At 32.8% G+C, this 13,747-nt stretch overlaps 1 protein-coding gene across 17 annotated transcripts in view; it reads right to left on the bottom strand.

Annotated features, from left to right (window-relative positions):
- The window catches only part of PTPRK (protein tyrosine phosphatase, receptor type K), a 565,337-nt gene that overhangs the window by 40,193 nt on the left and 511,397 nt on the right, over positions 1-13,747 (bottom strand). For 4 of the 17 annotated variants that reach the window (XM_013988357.2, XM_013988362.2, XM_021072717.1 and 1 more), the window contains exons 14-17: positions 10,107-10,245; positions 9,051-9,092; positions 7,033-7,062; positions 2,007-2,167 (exon numbers count right to left, since the gene is read on the bottom strand). In XM_013988357.2, the coding sequence (XP_013843811.1) occupies positions 2,007-2,167; positions 7,033-7,062; positions 9,051-9,092; positions 10,107-10,245 (372 nt within the window). The remainder of the gene's footprint in view (positions 1-2,006; positions 2,168-7,032; positions 7,063-9,050; positions 9,093-10,106; positions 10,246-13,747) is intronic. The other 13 variants (XM_021072706.1, XM_021072723.1, XM_013988367.2 and 10 more) reach the window with 5 other exon arrangements.

Genomic DNA, 13,747 nt, shown 5'->3' with positions numbered 1-13,747 from the left:
TTTTCCCCCTTCAAAATAGATTTGTCATTTCTTAAGAAAAATAATTATTAAATTTTCTTCACTATAACCTGCAAAGGTAAAATTTTCTTGGGTTATCTCAAAATACCAGGAAACGTGCATCTGTAATTATTGCTCAGTAACTAGTTTGATTTTAAGAAACCAAGAAACCTCAACATGACATGATAAAAATTATAAAATTAGGAGGAAAACCCATGCATTGTAGATCTGTCAACTGTGAAGTACTTAGAGAAGTCATTATCGTATGTTAATTCCAATAATTCCAAATAAATTTTCTTAGTTAATTTTGGGAAATAGATTTAATCCTTTCTCCAAGTTCACAAGTGTTTATTTGTACTTACACTGCTAAATTCAAGCTTCCTAAGGGTAACATGGGCAATAGATAGGAAAGTTTTGGAAACAAAAATCTTTTCAAATCCTTAATTAAGTAATAATTAAATCAAATGGTTAGAGAGATGACACATCTTAATTTTTGCAAAACTTTTTTTTTTTTTACAGCCTCACCTGTGGCATACGGAAGTTCCCAGTCTAGGGGTTCAATCAGAGCCACAGCTGCTGGCCTCCACCAGTCATAGCAACACCAGATCCAAGCTGCATCTGCGACCTACGCCACAGCTTGCAGCAACGCTGGATCCCTAACCCACTGAGAGAGGCCAGGGATCAAATCCGCATCCTCAAGGACACTGTGTTGGGTTCTTAACCCACTTAGCCACAACAGGAACTCTAAAACTTACTTTCAACAATGATAACATTTTATATTTTTCTCTATCACTTATTATCTAATAGTGAAATAAAAATAAAATATATCAGAGAAGGGCCTTACTATTAAAACTAAATTCCAAATTGCTCATACATCATTTCTAACTACTAATTTGGTATAGATATATAGCAGGGAAAATGATGGCCAGTAATTATGAAAAGTTTTCATCAAGTTGAACATTTCAGGAAAAAACTCCCCTTCCTGAAAAGATATAAATGCATACAACCTACAAATACTTTATTTTCTCAGCCTTACCACTACATATGCTTATAATCTGTATAGAAAATAATGCTTCTTTTGTTTACTTCTGTCTTCATACACGTGTTTCCCAAAATGGCATAAGCAAACTTCTGGGATCTATGGCAAAATACCTCTGTATACACAAGGCCAAGGATAATCACAGTTTGCCTTCTTCAAGTACCAATTTTACTTGGGGATTTGAAGAAACAGGTAGTTTAATTTTAAGAAACTAACAGCATTTTATGGAACAGGATGTAAAAATCATAGAAAATTTGAAGGTAAACAACAATATTGATTGTGGGACAGTTATTCATATCATCTGCCATTAAATGGTACTTGAATGGAAATCTTTTAAAAGATCTGCCTTTATAGATCAACATAAGGAATTTGTAATACAGATGGGTGGATGGATGGTTTTCACCATTCCTGACCAATCTCTGATTCAAGCAAATTTTGGACTTCACAGCAGATACTTAACAGTATGTATATTCCTCTTCCCCCAATTTACTTTTTACTACTGAAATTCTCCAGTAGTCTTAGACTATAGAATAATTAAATAGAATAACTTTTCCTATGCCGGTAATTCCCAGAAGGAATTATGATGTTTCTTATCTCAAAAGGAACTTTATCTTACACAAAGGGAGACTCAAATGGCAAAACAATTATAAATAAATACTGGCATGAACTAATTTTATGTAGACAACCAAGTATTTTAACTTAAAACAATAACATAAGATTTGGTCTGAGTAATATATGAATATTTCTTATAGTAATAAAAAACATACATTTTGACGTTAAACTAAATCCAATATCAAGACCAAAAATAAATTCCCTCATAAATTTATTAATATTCCATCACCTTTTCTCGTTCTAGCTGCTTCTTCCATCTTTCTTATTTCCTTTCACTATTCAAAGGGTCATGGGTTGAATTCAAAGAGGAATTCAAGAGTTTAAAATTAATTTATTAAAATTTTGATGAAGAACTTACATCTTGGACTAAAATTATGTTGGTCCATGAAGGTAATGGAAAGAGGGTCTTCTGCATGCAGAGTGCTCTGATCAGCATAACTTCGATCCATAGCATTCACCATGTGTGTCATCTCCTGCCGGGTGTTCCCCATGGCATCTTTGCGTTTTTTAGCAAGCTTGCTGCCAAGACAAATACAAAAGAGAAACCTTAGTGTGAGGCTTGAAGGAGAGTTGACACCAGGAGTAAGTAGTTCAGGAAAGCCTGAGGATAAGGATATAGATTTGGTTTAGAAACTCTAAGAACATGTCATGATTTCAGGAATTAAGTTTGACATCCAAGTGATATTTGTTGATTACTATAAAAGTGTTGTATATGTCATATGGATATTTCAACTGTCAACCCCAATGTCTCATTTCTTGTATTTTACCATTAAAATAACTTATCATAAAGCATAACTGTACTTTATCAAAATGGTAAATAAACACTTCCTTAGTAGAGGTGTTCAAGGAAAACTTAAAGGTAATGCTAAATTTTGGTTTTCCTCCTGGATGGTTAATACTTTTGATCAACTTTTAGAAGTTCTTCTGGGGGGAATAACATGACTACTTTTTCAAGTTTATTTTACTACTGCCATCCAATTAAAATAGACAAAGAAACCCCATTCTTCATTCTTCGTGTCAATGTTCAGTAAAAATGCAATGTGTGAAATTAACAAATTTAACAATATATTTAAAACATTAATCCAAACCTAATCTGGAAACTTGTAGAATAAGCCGCAGGTAAGTATGATGCAAATACTCAGGAATATATGGGGTAATTATATACTTTATAAGAAAAGTTTAGAAAATGCTATGTAGAGGTATTAGACAGATGATCATAATCTTGAATTATAGACATGGTCATATCCTAAAAATGTGTTTCAGAACCCATGGCAGAGTACCAGCTACAGGAAGGCTTTATAAATGCAGCAAGGCAAGTGACATTGGGGATTTGGAAATCAGTAGAGTTAGACATAGAGCTATTCAAACACTGACATGCTTATCTTTCATATCAAGGATGTGAAAAACATTCTTTTTTTTGTGAATGTTACACATGAAAACATGCAATAAAAATGTGTTTAACTCACATTAATAAGGCACTCTAGAATATATAAAGGCATTCTGAGAGGCTGTAATAGCCAGATTTTGTTTCTAAGTTTATGGCAGCACTTTAGGGTGCCTTGGACATATATTTAGTTGTTTTAAGAATAACACTTCTCAGTTGGATTATTAGCTAGGATAAATTTTTCTGATCCTCATTAGTATCTGTATTAGAGTAAATATTCTACAAATACTTTTTAAAAAAAACTCATTTAGGAATTGTGTTTATGTCCAAAGCCTTTTCTTTTAGAAAATTAATCTGGTGATTTGAGAGCTACTCATGTGTAGGATATTTTTCTCTGAGAATTATGGTACCTGGCCTCAGGGGTACATACCCAACAACATCCAACATACTAACATAGTAGATTTGACACCTAAGTAAGAAAGTCATAAACTAAGGTTTAGAGATGGAAATGGCGTTAATTTTTTTAGAAACAATTCTAATGATAAGGACAGTAGTATTAATAAGGAGACAATGACAAAAGTATAACAAGAACTGCCACCACCACCATCACTACCACTACTCCATCACAACTATCACCACCACCATCATTTAAGAGCAGTATTTCCTCTATTCATTGAAAGATCTCTCATCTTTTTTTTAGGCTAGAGGGCAAAAACCCTGTAAAATCCTAGCAAGTTCAGACAGGGAATATAAATAGTGCTACTGGAGAGACAATGAATGCAAGGGTGGAAACTGTGAAGAACTAGAGAGCAACATAGGGAGCAACTTGCCTAAACGAGTATTGGCATTTGACCCCAGAGTTGAGTTTCTTATTTTAAAATTATTTTTAAGGAGAAATCATGAATCTCAATATTTATGTTAAATTTCCTTATTCTTTTAAGTGGTTCTATTGTTTTCAGATAGTGTATGGGGTGAGTTATACATCAGCAGGTCAAATTTATAGGCTTCACTTTTCAAATTTACCTGTAGGGTATTTTGAAACTTACCTATAGGATATTTTTCTTTGACCTACATTAACTTCCAATCTGTCTTGCCTCATCAGGGAGACTTCTTTGACTGAGCCCAATATAACTTGTCCAAGGTTAAGTTTTGCTTGTAGGTGTTTTTATAGCACCATGTTTTCTCCCTATAGTAACACCCATCACATTATCATTGCAAGTATACCTTTTAATTGTTTACCCCCCTGTGTGTTCCACAAAGGGAAGGACCATCTACATATTCCTAGCACTTAGAGCAGTGTCTGGTACATAGCAGACACTCAATGAATAGTTGTTGAATGGATGAATGAGGCCTTTATATGCTTGGCACTTGTTACTAGTTAACTCAATTAATTCTCAGGTCAGTGCCCTGAAAACGGCAAGAGGATTCTAATTGTATAGATGAGCTCACTGAGACTCAGATAAGTTGGATAACTTGCCCAAGGTTGTTAATCTAATAAGCAGTAAAGAGTGAGCTGGTTCCAGGGCTTAAGTCCTTATACTATATTCCGTTGCTGACTTTTTTAAATTGCTGCATTACCAAGTATACTATAATATGAAGCATCCACTACTCTAAGAGTTAAACATCAGTTATTGTAAGCTTGAGAAGAATATGAATGTAGGACAAATGTTTTACCATTTTAAATTTTTTAAACTGCAAAAAATTAGTTTAATAACTTCCAATCTTTGTTTCTTGGATATGAAGTAGGAGTGAATTCATTGCTCAAAACATTTGAGAGACTGAAGTGGATAAAAATAAGAGACAACTTGAAAATTGGATTAAAAATAATGTAAAAATTTTGAAGATGGGCATTTTGAAGCAAATGGAAAATACGTGTTTTAAAGTTTGAGGCCTTATATTAAAACATATAATTTAAACATGTTTTGTGATTGAGGAAAAATAAGAAGTAATGAATCTGTCAAATGCATGACAGGTAAAAGATTTCATGGTAATGAAGGATTTTTACTTCTCAGATTCACAAACCTTGTTAGTTGACAAATTATGGCAGAATACATATAACCTTTGCTAATATCTGCCAATCATGCATTATCAGCTTGGTTTTTATACCTTAATCCTCACAACAACCCTGTGAGGTAGGCTTTAATTCAGGTTATTACAAAAGAAATAAAAATCAACTTAGAGTTAAGTGTTTTGATCGAGAACTGACAGTTACTATGACGATGTCAATGATAATGTTTAGTTCAAAGATCACATCTGGTTTTCTCTTAATTTTTACTCTAATTTATTTCTACTTTTATTAAAAAAAATCTCTAATTCACATTAGCTTCACTAGATCTTTTTAAGGCAGCTTTCAAAAACATATGTCTGATATTTTTTCTAATTATGATTGATAACACCAGTAACCCTATGCATTACAGTGACAGCATCAAAACCTACTACGTAGTCTGGAATACATAAATGCTACTCATCTACTAAAAAGGCAATCCCATTCTAACATTATAGATAAATGGATAGTTAATGGTAAGTTTATTGATGTTCTTGTAATTAAATATTTATTGATTCCTGTATGTTTGATATTTTGTCTCCCTCTGTGCAACCAGCATATAAAATGTACACTTCAGGACAGTTAAGCATATCATTTTGCAACTACTTGAGTTTGACAGATGTGCAAATGACTTTCATTATCAAAGCAGCCAACAGCATAAACTTCTGCAGGTGGATATATGGGTGGGCTATAAAGAGGAAAAGTGTTCCATCATTGTATGAAATGGTACATTTAATTACCTTTGGCTTCATCAAACATGATTTAACAAGGCTATTATGATTCATCACAATAAGCTAGGAGCACTGTTAGTTTACACCTGCTTGTTTTAGTAGATTTTAAGAAGCCAAATATTTATATTTAAAATGTTGGCAGAATTCCATTCTAGTCATTGAGACTCTTACCAAATTCTGTGGTAGAGCTAGCTTAAATTTTACCTAGTGAAATAAAAACTGTGGGATATATGCCCCAAAAGTACTTAATCACAATCCTTAAAATCTCAAATGCTAGTGGATCAAATATTGATGAAGCAACAACCAAGAATACTTTGTTGTATCATTACTTTGGATTGGATGAATATCCTGGAATTTAAAGTAATAAACTGAAAATGACTAAGGAAATAGAGTGGACAATACTTTCCTTCCTTATTCAAAGTAGCATTTCATACCTAAGCACGGGAAGAGCTATGACTTTGGGGATGAAAAAGAGCTATGTGACATCTTTGTGTTTTTTTGTGTAGGTTGATGGGTGTTCTTTTTTGGGGAGGGTCTTGGTTTACAAACTTGTCCTATTTAAGTTATAACATACAAACTCAAAATTTCTTCTCTAAAAAGAATTTTTTTATTTCTTTGTCACTGCAACATTATGATTTTATCCATTTGTTTTCACAAGAGCATACTGATTGCCTGCATAGCCAGACCAAAGGTGTTCTGAAGTTATAGCCCATCCTGGATTCCTGGAAATCTGGAGAGAGACATTATCAGTCAGACTTGACCTAATTTGCATTCTGTGAAGGCATTCTGAATTTTCTCCTATGAAAACATCCCTTGGGTCATTGTGTCAAATATACAGTGTTTCTTTATGCAAATATAAAGACAGGGCTTAATGAATTTCAACCACTATCTCTGCTTTACCAGATGAGCGATAAAGGTGCAGGTTTGGCTTAAGTAAATAAATGATGCTTTGGGCTGTAGACTATGGCTACTTATGGAAACTAGTAAATAAAAATTAAAAGTAGCTGAACATACAGAAATACAATATCCCTTTTTAAAAAGATTAACAAAATAGGTTAATAAGTAAACTTTATAGCTTTAGAGTCCAGAAAAACATTTTTTGAAGTGTCACCAAAATTACAAACATTCTGTTTTTTGGTGTGGATGTTTGTTTGTTTGTTTTTTTGAAAAGGGATACTGCATTTTTAACACATGTAAAGTTGTATATCACCCGTTTTCTACTTACAGGTAGTAGGAGTAAGAATAGTAGCTCCTCCTGGCAAGCAAATCACAGACAGTGGAAAAAGAGAAGCAATGGTGAATGAAAAGCGTGACTCTGTCACATTCAATAAAGCAGAAAAATGTGCGTTAAAAATAAAATAAAATAAAATAAAATAAAATTCATGTTTTTTTGGTTTGTATTTCAGTTTGATCATGCATTGGTTAGGTATCTTTCGCCATGCAATTAAACAGACAGATATGCAATAGAAAATAAAATTTAAAATACATAATTTGGAAAAAATAACATGCTGACATTTTTTATAGCCAAAAAATTGAAAAATTAAATGGATCGTGTATTTTTAACATGCAGTTAAGCGTAATATCATCCATTACCATCTAAATGTCATGACAGATGGAACAGCTGTGTATAGAACTTCTACACTAAATTGACTATTTCTCTTTAGATATAAAACATAAAGATCTATTAGGTTAATGTATTATATATGCAGAATGACACCTAAATTTCTATAAATAAGTCACTATATCTTATTGGTACACAGGTACATACATATATTATGTGAATATACATATGCACTGTACTGTATGCACAAAGATATTTATTTCTACAGTAGATGTATGTGACCATGGTATCATACACAAACATTTACTGTACCGAAACATAATTTCAAATTTATGTTTGGAATTATTAATGTATTCATGCTGTGCATTTAAAATAATACATAACCAATGAAAAAATGGCATACATTTGGAAATAATTCAACAGTGATTTTAAATTAAAATGACATTGCGTTTTGAAAGATGCAATATCCCTTTTCTTAGCCTAAAACTTACTTTCTATATACCCTCAGCTGTAGAATCTTACTAAACTAAATTCCAAACCATTTCTTTACACAGTAACCAAAAATACACAGAACTTTCATCAATGTGAGAAATATACCTACATATATTATTCCCAGGGAGGGATGAAGTCTTGAGAAACTTAACAATTTCCCATAAAAATGGAGATCATCAGAGGCTAGAATAATTTTCTTTTCCATTATTTTTATTATAAATTTGTGTATTAAAAGGGAAACTACATTATATACTAAAATTGTTAACTTTGGTACTCTCCAATGCTGTTATGATATCTATGCTTTTGTGTATGTATAATAAACATATTTGTGATTAAGTCATACACAATATATGTGTGACACACTGTATATGAGTAAAAGTCATTACAAAGTTCCTTAGGTAAGTAAGAGGTCTTAGTTATATGCTGGAAGGTAATATATCTAAATATATAACTTCATCTACCTATAAAATTGCAAACTTTTTAGTTATATAGGTACTGATGAGGAAGAGTAACAAAAGCACTATCATATGTTCTAGTAAAAGACAGTCAATTAGAGCATACTTAGGAAAACTCAAACATTAAAACATTTTAATAGAGAGGCTCATTTATCCAACCATTTAAAATATGAACCAGAAAAAGAATTTGACACACTGTGCAATTTTTGAGAGTTGTCAGAGCATTTTACCCACACAAAAAATCATGCTTAGAGATTATTTTGGTGTGCTTTGGAAAATTTATGTTCAGTTCCTTGGTTAGCTTTAAAACAGACTGCTACAGATAAGGAAAGCTACAATAACAAATAAGTATTTTCAAATAAGTAACAAATAAAACCGGTAAGTTAACCCATTTCTGAGTGAAGACATAATCAATCAGAGGCCATTTTCATGCTCTCATATCCAATCTGACATGGCTAAGGTAATTTTCATTCTAAAGCAAAATTTAACTCTCTCAATTGTTTAGTTCAGTTAACTCTCCAGAAAGAAATTTAAACTAAATAGAGACATAAGATCTGAAAGTTATACTTAGTGATTTTATTGATTAGCAAATTTATATTACTAAAATACTTAGATCTTCCTGTCTCAAATATGATATATTTTCCAACCACAGAGGTAGACAACAGCAAAAAGAGAAAGCACTATTGGGGAAAGCACGTATGTAGCTAATTTAACACAAAACACTATAATGCATACCTAATGTTTCTAATGCAGATGTGTCTTCTCCAACATATATATCTCCAGGGGATAATTGTAAAGAGGCAATACATTAAAATAAACTCTGATGGAATTATTAAACATGTCTTATGAGTCTTATCTATATTGTTAGTGATTTGAGTACAAAATAACAATCATAATATTATATGCTTTAAAGTAATGTAAGCAACATCCTTTATTATATTCAATATAAGTAATGAATTATAAAAACTTTTATACACCAAAGTATTTTAGGACTCTATTCTGAAAAAAAAATTTTTTTTGTCTTTCTTAATTGTAATATTATTTAAAACATATGATTGGAAGGATTGGAGAGTGGTATTGGTTTCTAAAACAATGCCTTATAATGACATTTTAGAGAAAAAAAAAAGTTCAAATTATAAAAACCATATACTTTGAAATGTTTTCCAGTACAAGTATACCTTAATCCCCCAAAGAGAATTCAATTTAAATTCCCTTTGGTCTTAGTATCTTCACATAATTCCAGAAGATGGCGATATTGATTGATATAGTATAAAAGATTAATGCTCAATTTAAAGAAATTGACTCTTCATTTTAAAGTGCTAAAATATTTAGTCAGTAAATATTAAATACAGTTTCATAAAATAATGTTTGTATTCTTCTCATATCTTATTTGTAGCCAGTGTTTAGAAAAATAGAGTAAGAGTACCAAATAATTCATAGACCATAACCCAAGTATCATAATAGTCTTATTGTGTCATTTGTAATAGATAACACTTCAAAATATAAGATATATTAATATCTCAAGTATTTTTGCATTTGAGGAATTTAAATTCATACATTAATTTCAAGGCTAAATTGACAAACATGTTTATATCCAAAATTAAACTGCAATAACCAATAAGAATTTATTTACTTAAACATGAGAAATAGACTCGGATGCTGGCAACATCGTTAAAATTCAGTTCTTATTGTTTGCTCTAATTTAAAAGAGCTCAGGAAAACAAAAACGTGTTTGAAAACTAGTGACAGTGTCAGCAATGGTGAGCGGGACAAAACAAAACTGGGTCTTACCTCTTTTTCACAATTAAAATGACAACTAGGAGGAGAAGGATGAACACCAAAATCCCAGCACTAATTCCTGCTATCTTCACCACTCTGTCTGTCTGCTTGGCTGGGTCTGGAATCACTTCTGGTTCTTCTGTTGCTGCTGCTAAATGAATCAAAAAAATAAGTTACTGAAAGCAGCTAGTTATCGCAGAAAGGAAAATTATCCCAACTAAAGATTATTTTTATTTGAATAAGAATCACTTGAAAATATAAATACAATAGCATGCTAAACCCCAGCAGGAGAAATTAAAGGGAAATGCTTTTTGAAGAAAGATTTTGTTAATGCAAAAAATAAAACAAAAACTTAGAAGTAACTATCAAAGGGAATGGTGACTTTTTTCCCCAAGTGTCCTTAAAAGTTAGAACACATGTTTTTTTTGTCTGTTTGTTTTTAGCAAATAGTACAGGGAAAGAGATGGGGGTCAGATTTAGACTCATTCTTTTATCACTTCATTCAGCAAACACTTCTCCACTGAAATGCAAGGTGCTGTGCTTGGCCTTTTAAGGTAGTGTCAATAGCACTTGTTGGAGACACAGGGGTTAGGTTAAATAAATGCCAAGTCTAAGTGCTGGAGGTGTGAGTTTATGATGTGATATAAAGATTTGAAATGATGAATAGTTGGTTTGGAGGAAGATAAGAATAAGCAAAGGAAAACAGGTACCTCAAGGGATATTTCGTGTTCTCTTAACAAATAAAACCCACATAATAAACTTGGGAAACAGAACGTTGACAAGATGAAAGTTCTTCTTTTTTTAAAATACTTTGTATCCCCTCACTTCCTTTCTTTCTCAAATATATTACACTATAAATAGCATATGTTATATTTTATAGAACTGCCAAGCTCCACCAGAGCAGACAACCCATATGATATGCAGGTGCAAAATGAACTATCATCACGAAGTATGAACAGTCAGCCTTAATATTAAATGAGATTTGTAATTATATAACAAAACTGACATGTAGGTGATGGATAAGCAATTTCAAATACAGAAGATGAAGACTTTTTTAAAAGTCTTATTAAATAATACAGATTTGCCAATGAACTAATGCAAATGCATTTCCAGAAACAAAAAGCCAAAACTAAAAGAAAATTTATGACCAAAGACATTGATAACTTTTCAGGTGTATTCAGAGTGAAAACTAGCGAAACTTTTTAAATTATGTAAAACAGTGTTACCACTTTAAAAAATTGAATATGTCCTTGTAAAATGCGGGACTTCAATTACTGTCTACCAAGTGGTTAAGAAAGAATAAAACACCAAGTTCTTTCATTTACCTTGAGTGAGAGTGCTTGTTTGTCATGATTACAACTCCTGTGCAAAAAAGAGTTGTTCATAAATACTTCAAATCATTATATATTTTGAGTATAGAAGGCTAATCAAATTCTCCAGGAACATATGATTTGGTAGCTATTTTCCCTTTACTCTGAATCCTCCTCAAAGTCTTTAGCTATGACTTATTAGTATTATTATTATTACTAACAGCATTTTTTATTAAATGCATAAATTTATTACTTTTAGATACCTTAATCACATGTATTTCTCTAAGTTCTTGCCCCACTAAGCCAAGGAACATAAATATCCTCTTTAGAATCATTCAAGCTTAGACGATTCATTAATGGAAACACAAGCAGTAGCCCCTAAGTGAGCATTTTCTATTTTCTTCGAAGAGAGCAAAAAGCTATTACAGTGACTGCACCCCTGAGTCCCGTTTATAATTTATGCATATACACAAAGGCAATGTGGAGCACCTTTTTCAGAAATGCTTTCCTTTGCCATAAATCTTTACCTTTTTTATCTGCCAAAGAGTATTCAAAGAGTCCCCAGTGTTCTGAAGCCAAGAGCAGCATAATTCTTTGGACAATGGTAAAAAAATACTAAGGCAGTATTTTATTTTTATGGAACAAATTTATGAGATGCATTTTTGGGCAAAAATAGTAAAAGTAACTTTATAAATTGTGTCCTTGCTCCAACTCCTTAAAAATAATTTACCTAAACTATTCAGGTAAAATGTTTAGGTTTAAAAAATACAAATACCTAAAAAACATATAAATTTATTTAAAAATTAAAATCATGTAATCATACAAAAATATTCTGTTCTTCATGATGGATATCAGAGATAGAAGCCTCTCAGTACAATATAAAAGATGATCTCACACACATTAGCGTTAGAGACACCGTCATCCTACAAATTCTGCAAATCCTCTGGGTGTTTCTTACTAATGCTTTCTTTCCTCTTCAGTTATAATTCTGGAAACTGTTCACAAACATTACTTAAAATTGTGTAATCAGGCCTATGCCCCCAGTGCCACTCACCCACCATCACCATCGCCTCTAATGACTTATTAGTTAATTAATTCAGTGTACACTTATTTTATGCTACCTCTTGATAGCATTTGACGTTACTGTCCATGCTCTCCTTTCTAAAACACTCCTTTCTTGGGTCTTCCATTACTTGTCATCTCCCAGTTTTCCTATGACTCTGGCTTCTCCTTTCCATATTTCTTTTGTGAGCCCCGCCCTTGTTTCCCTTAAAAATAGGTGCTGCTTTGAGTTCCTTAGGGACCTGGGCTTCTTGACAAAGTTTTCCATGCTTTCTGGCTTGGTGATTTCACCTACTTCCATCACTTCAGTTGCCATCTATACTGATCACTGTCGAATCAATATACAGCAGTCCTACCTTATCCAGTTTCATTTTCCATTGCTCCAGTTACCTGTGGTCCACTGTGGTCTGAAAATATTAAATGGAACATTCCAGAAATAAACAACTCTTAGGTTTTAACTCGCACACTATTCTGAGCAGCATGATGAAATCATGCACCATCCCAGTCTGTCCCACTCAGGATCTTCAACCATCACATCACTGGCTCCTGACATCTTGCCATAGACATCATCATGGCACCATGATCCAGCATCACCCTAAGCAGATGATCCTGCTTCAGACACACCATTAGAAGGTGGATAGCAACCTAACGCTAGGACAAAATGTCTACATCTTTCACTTTACTTCATCTCACCAGGTAGTCATTTTATCATCTTATGTCATTGCAAGAATAAGTGTGAGTACAGAACAGTAAGATACTTTGAGAGAGAGAGAGAACGAGAGAGAGCAAGGACTCCAACCTGAACTCCTGACCCATGTAATCATCTCGTTGTTATATGTATGAGCTTCAGTGTGGGAAAGTCACCTTCAACACACTATATCCAAATCTCAACTCCTAATCTTCCCCTCACACCAGGTCCTCCCCTAGTGTATCCCTTTTCAGAAAAATGACACAACTTTCTACACAGTGTTCAAACCAGAAACCTGAGCATCAGTCTTGAATTCTATCTCTAGGATTAATATGTAATTTACCATCCAAATTGGAATGCTTTTGAAAGTGAAGGGGGATACTCTTAATAATTATAACAGGACAAAACGCAAAGACTAGAATTATCCAGGGCAAACTGGCACATATGATCACTTCACTTTTTTCTCATACAATTAGTTAACGAACTACTACTACTTTCTAAATACCTCATGTCTCTACATTTCCCAGTCCCACTGCGCCTACCTCAACTCAGGTCAATATTGTCTGTCACCAAGATCCATGGCAGCCGCCTTA

Source organism: Sus scrofa, chromosome 1 (assembly GCF_000003025.6).
Source record: "Sus scrofa isolate TJ Tabasco breed Duroc chromosome 1, Sscrofa11.1, whole genome shotgun sequence".
NCBI lineage: Eukaryota > Metazoa > Chordata > Mammalia > Artiodactyla > Suidae > Sus > Sus scrofa.
The sequence above is the reverse complement of the archived record's forward strand: the minus strand, read 5'-3'. Positions and strand labels throughout refer to the sequence as shown.